This window comes from Eptatretus burgeri, chromosome 2, assembly GCF_056783735.1.
Source record: "Eptatretus burgeri isolate ZD-2024b chromosome 2, Ebu_testis_v1, whole genome shotgun sequence".
NCBI classification, from domain to species: Eukaryota; Metazoa; Chordata; class Myxini; order Myxiniformes; family Myxinidae; genus Eptatretus; species Eptatretus burgeri.
The window spans coordinates 86,090,954-86,099,420 of NC_140962.1; the positions used below are offsets into that span (position 1 = coordinate 86,090,954).

Sequence of the window (8,467 nt, forward strand, 5' to 3'; positions counted from 1 at the left end):
TAACAACAAAGATTCAGTGTTTTCAGACCTCAAATAATACAAACAAAACAAGTTCATATTCATTTTTAAACAACACAATACTAATGTTTTAACTTTGGAAGAGTTCAGAAATCAATATTTTATGGAATAACCCTGATTTTCAATCACAGCTTTTATGCGTCTTGGCATGCTCTCCACCAGTCTTTCACATTGCTGTTGGGTGACTTTATGCCACTCCTGGCGCAAAAATTCAAGCAGCTCGGCTTTGTTTGATGGCTTGTGACCATCCATCTTCCTCTTGATCACATTCCAGAGGTTTTCAATGGGGTTCAGGTCCGGAGATTGGGCTGGCCATGACAGGGTCTTGATCTGATGGTCCTCCATCCACACCTTGATTGACCTGGCTGTGTGGCATGGAGCATTGTCCTGCTGGAAAAACCAATTCTCAGAGTTGGGGAGCATTGTCAGAGCAGAAGGAAGCAAGTGTTCTTCCAGGACAACGTGGCTTGATTCATGAGTCCTTCACAAAGACAAGTTTGCCCGATTCCAGCCTTGCTGAAGCACCCCCAGATCATCATCGATCCTCCACCAAATTTCACAGTGGGTGCGAGACACTGTGGCTTGTAGGCCTCTCCAGGTCTCCGTCTAACCATTAGATGACCAGGTGTTGGGCAAAGCTGAAAATTGGACTCATCAGAGAAGATGACCTGACTCCAGTCCTCTACGGTCCAATCCTTATGGACTTTTGCAAACCTCAGCCTGGCTCTTCTTTGCTTCTCATTGATGAAGGGCATTTTTCTAGCTTTGCACGACTTCAGCCCTGCCCCTCGGAGCCTGTTTCGAACCGTACTCGCCGTGCACTTCACCCCAGCTGCCGTTTGCCATTCTTTTTGTAGGTCACTTGATGTCATCCGACGGGTGTTGAGTGACATTCGAATGAGTTGGCGGTCATCCCGGTCAGTGGAAAGTCGTTTTCGCCCTCTGCCAGTCTGTAGCTTTGTTGTCCCCAATGTCTGCTGCTTGACCTTGTTCTTATGAACAGCCGTCTTTGAAATTTTAAGGATGGAAGCAACGTGACGCTCAGTGTATCCCTCTGCCAGTAAAGCCAGAATTGAACCCTTCTTTTCCTCACTCAAAACTTTTCTTTTCAACTCTTTTGGCATGGTCAGTAGTTATTTTTTGATTCCAATTACTTTTGGGGTACTACTAGCACTGTTTTTGCCATCCAGCTGGTCCTATTGCAAGAGGATAGTGACAACCACAGCAGTGGTTTTTATACTTTTCCTTGTTAAATAAGATTCGGTTCAGGTGATCACCTAATCAGTACCTCACTAAGTAGAATGAGGTGTGCCCGTGTTGGAATTTAACAGACACTGGAATGGAATGGCTGCCATACATGTAGAGATGCTGATTTAAAAAAAATTTGGAGTGGTCTCTTATTTTTTTCCAGAGATGTGTGTGTATGTATATATATATATATATATATATATATATATATATATATATATATATATATATATATATATATATATATATATATATGGTGTCCCAAAAAAATGTACTCACACTTTAAATGATAATAAATGCATTGTTTATTGACTTGGAAACAAGATTAATGGTTAAATGTATAAATGGATAAATGCATGTTTACAAATGTTCAAACTGACGACCATCACGTTCCAAACACAGCCGATAACGCGGACGAATGGGTTCAACAGCGTTACGAATAATTTCATTTGGAACTGCAAGACATTGTCTTTCAATTTCCTCTTTCAGCTCATCGACTGTTGCTGGTTTTGAGCCGTAAACCTTATCTTTGAGATATCCCCATAAAAAGAAGTCCATTGGAGTGAGGTCTGGGGAATGCGGAGGGAATTCAACACTACCTCTTCGCCCAATCCATCTGTTCGGAAAAGTTGCTTCGAGATAGGCCCTTACATCACGATGGTAGTGGGGAGGTGCTCCATCTTGCTGAAAGTAAATCTCTTCGTCACCAAATATCTCTTCTACACGTGGACCGACGGATTCCTGCAGCAAGTTTAAGTAAACATCCACAGTGACAGTTTGGTTAAAAAAAAGAATGGCCATAGGATGCCCAATGCTGATATCCCACACCACACTGTAACCCCTGGTAAGTTTAAATGGTGTTCCCTAGTAACATGCAGATTTTCAGGAGCCCAGTAGGTGCAATTGTGTCGGTTAATTGAGCCATTTAACTTGAAGCTGGCATCATCGCTTCGAACAATTTTGGATGGAAATGCTGCATCTTCTTCACATTTGCCCAGGTACCACTCACAAAATTCAGCTCTCCGGTCAGGATAGTCTTCGTTTAGAGTGTGGATTAATGTTGGAATGTAACTTTTACAATTAATTCGCTTCAAAATGCGATGGGCGCTTGATTTTGGGATTCCTGTCTCAAGAGCCATTTGTTGTACAGATTTCCGTGGGGATCGGTGGAGGGTTTCCAGCAATTGATTTTCCTTTGCGGGGGTGGTTGATGACCGTGGTCTTCCTGAACGCCCCTTATGGACGTCATGCACAGTTCCATCTGTTTCAAACTTATCTCGGATGCGAGCAATGGTGCGTCGCGTTGGTGGATCTTTGTGACAATGTCTTCTAAATTGTCTTTGCACTTCCATGATGTTTTTGTGCTTCCAGTAGCACTTTATGATAAATTTTCTTTCTTAAACACCTAGTCGTACTTCTGCCATTATTAGGGTCAATTTTATCTGAAAAAAGATGAAAAATTCAATGAGTTATGAGGAGCCAAAATGTGAATACATTTTTTGGGACACCTTGTGTGTGTGTGTGTGTGTGTATATATATATATATATATATATATATATATATATATATATATATATATATATATATATACATACACATATATACATACACAGGTCGTCGTCGACTTACGACCTATGCGACTTACGACTGTTCGACTTTACGACCGCTTTACGACCACGTAAAGTGGACCCAAAAAAAAAATTGTATTTTTTTTTTTTGCATGTAAAATATACGTTGTTCGACTTACGACCAAGTCGACTTACGACCAAGTCGACTTACGACCGATTGGTCAGAACCAATTGCGGTCGTAAGTCGACAACTACCTGTATATATATATATATATGTATATATATATATATATATATATATATATATATATATATACATACATACATATATTGTTACGGATTTCGAAGTCTCTTGCACACAGACAGTCAGCAGTCCCCGCAGTTCAGTTATTTCGATAAGTATGTGTTACAGTTAGGGTCCTGTTCTTCTGTCTAATGGGTTAATTTCATGTGTGTGCTGCGGGTTTCTTTTATAGTCAGTTATTTTTACATCTTAAATCTCTCCTTTGCTCCTGCCACCATCGGCCTTCCTCACGCGCATGCGTGCCGAGCACAGACGTGGGCAGGGCTTCCATCGCCTCAGATCAGAGCCCCACTCCAAAAAAGGGCACCTTCGCTATCACGTGCCGGTACGTGCGTGCCAGTACGTGCAAAAAAAAATTGTGACGTCAATCGTGACGTCATAGCACCGTGTCCTGTCATTGGTTTGGTAAATAAATGGTCATAACTTGGGAACCATTTGTCCGATTAATATCAAACCTTGAAAAGGCATATCCACAGGTCCCCAGCAATATACCTGGCAAGTTTCAATTAGATCGGACCAGTGTTTGTCAAGAAACAGCCATCACACACACACACACACACACACACACACACACACACACACACACACACACACACACACACACACACACACACACACACACACACACACATACACACACACACACACACACACACACACACACACACACACACACACACACACACACATACACACACACACACATATACACACACACATATATACACACACACACACACACACACACACACACACACACACACACACACACACACACACACACACAGCTGGAATTATAGATAGATGAAATATAGACGTGCAAATTATGTACACATTCTGCATGTATCAATATAAAAGGATACATTTTTCTGATAGTTTAAATTTTTTGATCGTAAAACTGTGCATGATCGTAACTGTAAGAGGCACACAAGGTATCTTAGGTACCAGGATAATTATCTCTTCATTCACTTCATGTTCATAATTGCATTTTTTCTTTTGCGTAAAATAAAATTTGTCATTAGCCCTCAGCAATGGAGATATATTAAATTAAAATTTGTGATAAACTGTACAAGCTCACACGTGTGGGATTGCTGACCGCTCCATTTTCCTCGTCTTCTTCCATCGGCAAATATATATATATATTTTTTTAATCGTAAATGTAAAATGACCAAATATTAATTTCTCTGTCCGGATGTTGGAATAATTACAGCGAGAATCAACGCGATGGAAAAGTGAAGTAGGCCGGAAGTGCAGGTGGACGCGTCTCCTAGCAACGGCCTGAATTTAATAACTTGTGCATGTCTTTTGTAATTGCATTTTAAAATAAACTATGAATGAATACATAGTACTTTACATTGGTTTTATATTTGAACAATAGCAACTGAAAAAAAAACTATTTAAATTAATTAAAGAGACGACTGGCATTGCTGATTATGATTGTCTTATACACCGCGAAACGATACCGCACATTCCCGGCACTCATCGACTCTTGCCTCAGTGGCTTATTGTTGCGTTTTCTTGTATTCATTGATGCAAGAGTGGAAGACAATGACAATATAGCTCGGAAGTATGCCTTTTGTTGTTGTTTTTTTTAACCAATAGCTATTTTGAGAAGGTTAAACTTGTTAAAACGTGATCGGGAACCACAGCTGTGAGCTGGACGCAACCTTTTTTTTTTTAGCCCGTCTCACAACGTCAACGATGATGAAAACAAAGCGAAATCGAAGCTGTGTAAATTTATATGATTAAACAACCACATGGCGGACCATGCATCCCCGACCCCCAAGACAAATTGCCACTGAATGTTTGTTTAGTCGCGCTGCGAATGCTGGCTCTAAGAGAGCTTCTTCTTCTTCTTCTTTTTCTTCCTCTTCTTCTTACAAAACCTTTATGACGCGGCTCTTGGACACATTTGTCCTTGTTTTTCATGGTATTCGACATTGTAACAATAATTCACTGATTAATGAAGTTATTAATGTTTTTTGTGAGAGATTTAGTGGATCCAGACCGCAGGACCAGTAGATAAGTTCAAATTTTACTTCTGTTTAAGTTTCTTTCCCAGATGTAATAATTATTTAAATGATATTTAAGCAAATTTTGAAAGCAACCTGTTCCATTTTATACGACTAGTGCGGGCCCGTAGGTGCGTGCCAGTAATGTGCAGCTTCGTGCCTGCAGTATCAGGTCCCCAGCATCAATTGTGACGTAATATCAAACGAAGAAGAAGAATTGTGACGCCCCCCTCTCTCTCGCCCCCCTCTCTGCCCCCTCCTCTCTCGCCCCACCTCTCTTGCCCCCCTCTCCCTCCCCTCTCTTGCCCCCTCTTCCTCCTCTCTCCCCCTCCTCTCTCCCTCCCCTCTCTCCCCCCTCCTCTCTCCCTTCTCTTGCCCCCCTCTCACCCCCTCTCGCCTTTCTCTCTCCCCCTCCTCTCTCCCCTCCTCTCTCCCCTCCTCTCGCCCTTCTCTCTCCCCCTCCTCTCTTGCCACCCCCTCTCATCCTCCTCTCACCCCCTCCTCTCTCCCCCTCTCTCCTCCTCCTCTCTCCTCCTCCTCTCTCCCCCCTCCTCTCTCTCGCCCCCTCTCTCCCCCTCCTCTCTCCCCCTCCTCTGTCCCCTCCTCTCTCCCTCCCCTCTCTTGCTCCCCCTCCTCTCTCCCCCCTCCTGTCTCCCTCCTCCTCTCTCATCCCTCTCTCTGTAAATGTATTCACAAATGTCTACCAAGCACAACAATTAATTCCAACCTTGGGAAAAAAAACAGCTTTCAAACCCTTGGGAAACAGCTGTTTCCCTCGGGAAAATTCAAACCTTGGGATTAATTAATAATTTGAATAATAATCAAACCTTGGGAGTTTGGCACATACCCAGGTTCCCAGTGTCGTTTGTGACGTCATACCAAATGAATAAGAAGAATTGTGACGTCAATCCTTCAAAAAAATTAAATAAACATTAATTGTGACGTCATTCGTGATGTCATAGCACCGTGTCCTGTCATTGGTTCACAGATACATGGCCGTAACTTGGGAACCGCTCGTCCGATCGATATCAAACCTTGAAAAGGCACATCCGCGGGTCCCCAGCAATATTCCTGGCAAGTTTCAATGAGATCGGACCGGCGGTCGTCGAGAAATGGCGGTCGCAGACAATACAGACAGACAGACAGACACACAGAGATTGCTGGAATTATAGATAGATGCATAATTATTGCGGATAAAATAGTTACTAAAAGTAATATATTTTTATATATTTTCAGAGATATGGTGAACAAAAAGCATCATCATGAATGATCCTGGACAGAACGCAGAGCCTCCTGCGAAGAGGAAAAAGGAGAAAGCACGTGAAAAGACTCAGCCATGTTGTGTAGTTTCCGTCATACATTTTGTTGGCATCTCTCATGGCACATTCAAGTTCTTCAATGATGACAAAACTGCTCAAGTCAAAATAGACAAAATTCGTGACATCAATCTGCTCAAAACTGTTCGATGGCTTGGTGCAGTCTGGAGATGTCATATTCAGCACAGATCAACAATACATGCTGGATTTCATCAAGTCACGTGAGAGGAAGCATCGAGGATGTGGTGAAAAGTTGATCCTTGGAGGTGGAGCAACCAAACGTCCGGCAGAATGGAAGCTCGACCTTAGTCATGCTGAAAACGAGGTGCAGCTCAGCACTCATTTTGAAACTATGGAGTACCAACAAATATTCAGCAAGGTTGCAAAACGAGTTGAAATTCCGTTCCTCAATTCATCCCAGGAGGAGACCGATTCCACGGTCATCCTGTACAGCATGTGTGCCAGAATAAAAAGGGTACTGCAATATTCGAATCAAGAGTCCTGACTCGGATATCTTCTTTATTCTGCTGCACTTTGCACCAACACTCAACATCAGAATACTATTCGACACAAAGGTTAGCAACAACGCCAGACTGATTGATGTGTCCAGTACTGCAGAAGACTTTGGGCAGGACAAATGTACGGCTTTGTTGGGGCTTCATGGATTCACTGGTTGTGATACAGCAAGTGCGTTTCATGGCAAAGGCAAGCTCCTGCCCCTCAGGACCCTGTTAAAAGCTCCAAAGTTCATTCCTATTCTTGAGAAACTTGGCGATGACTGGAAGATCTCAGGGGAAGTCGTTGACAATTTATAGACATTCGTATGTGTGAGGTATGGAGCCAACACCAGAACTACAAAAGTTGATGATCTCAGATTGACCAAGATCAACAAGTTGTGCACGAAGGAAGGAAGATCCACTCCAAGCAGTGCCGACATGGCGACAATTCCACCATGTCGAAGGAGCCTCAAGCAACACATATTGAGGGCGAATTACCAAATAGCTATTTGAAAACGGGCAAATGTCGCAAGACAAACACTTTCTCCAGCTCATCAAGGTCATGGATGGGTGATGATGAAGTAGAATCTCCAGCCACTTTGGTATGAGGGAGAATGCCAACCACAAAATCTCCAGAACATATATGCTGAGAATACAGATGAGGAAGAGTCAGAGCTGGATGTTGCTAGTGACAGCTATGGTGATAGTGACAGCTGTGATGACACAGACTGATGATCTTGCTAATCCTGTTTGTGTGTGTGGGAGAGAGGGGGGGCATAGGTATGTGAACTCATGATCTACCCACTAACTTAGGCATGTGTGTGTGTACTTGCACTCATCTGTTCATTTATATTTTTGTTTGTTAGTATTAGCAAGATGGGTCGTTATCTGATATTACATAACATCAACGATACACAATGTTCTTAGTGCTTCTGATGTTGTGCTGGATATTGGAGTGATAACAGCTGTAAAATATGTATGAGATGTCTAGAAACATCTTCCTGTGGATGTTGGGCATATCACCAATAAAACGAGCACAATTTGAAAATTTTTAAGAGTTCATCTGGATTTTGTAGCAGGGATAGAGTCCATACATTAATTGAAGTTTAGTCGTGCAACAATAAAAGTGACACAAAAATGATATGGTTATTCTTTTTTGTTGAGATAATGGGCTTTAATTTGGTATATTACAAGGCCATTTTGGGCCCATACATATGATTACAGTGACTTGAAGAAACTGTAAACATTTTAGTCATTCGCGGATGTCATTTTTATGAAAAATACGGATATATCGGGTGATATGATAAAAGGCCTGAAAAATCATAGTGGGAATGAGTTATTTTACTGTTACCACTTGATATGGGGTTGAGTACACCCCAAGGCTTTAAAAAAATTCAGTGGCAATTTGTTGTGGGGGAGATGCATGGTACGCTATGTGGGCTGCTGGCCTAATTTGTTTCATGCTGGTTATTGTGGGATGTTACAGACAGAATGTAGGACTTGT

The 8,467-nt window shown here is 42.1% G+C and overlaps 1 protein-coding gene across 5 annotated transcripts in view; it reads right to left on the reverse strand.

Moving 5' to 3' along the window:
• Nucleotides 1-4,404, reverse strand: part of IFT43 (intraflagellar transport 43) — a 145,225-nt gene extending 140,821 nt beyond the window's left edge. For all 5 annotated transcript variants that reach the window (XM_085870149.1, XM_085870151.1, XM_085870150.1 and 2 more), the window contains exon 1: nt 4,217-4,404. In XM_085870149.1, the coding sequence (XP_085726275.1) occupies nt 4,217-4,261 (45 nt within the window). In that variant the 5' untranslated portion in view covers nt 4,262-4,404. The remainder of the gene's footprint in view (nt 1-4,216) is intronic.
• Between the last annotated feature and the right edge of the window lie 4,063 nt (nt 4,405-8,467).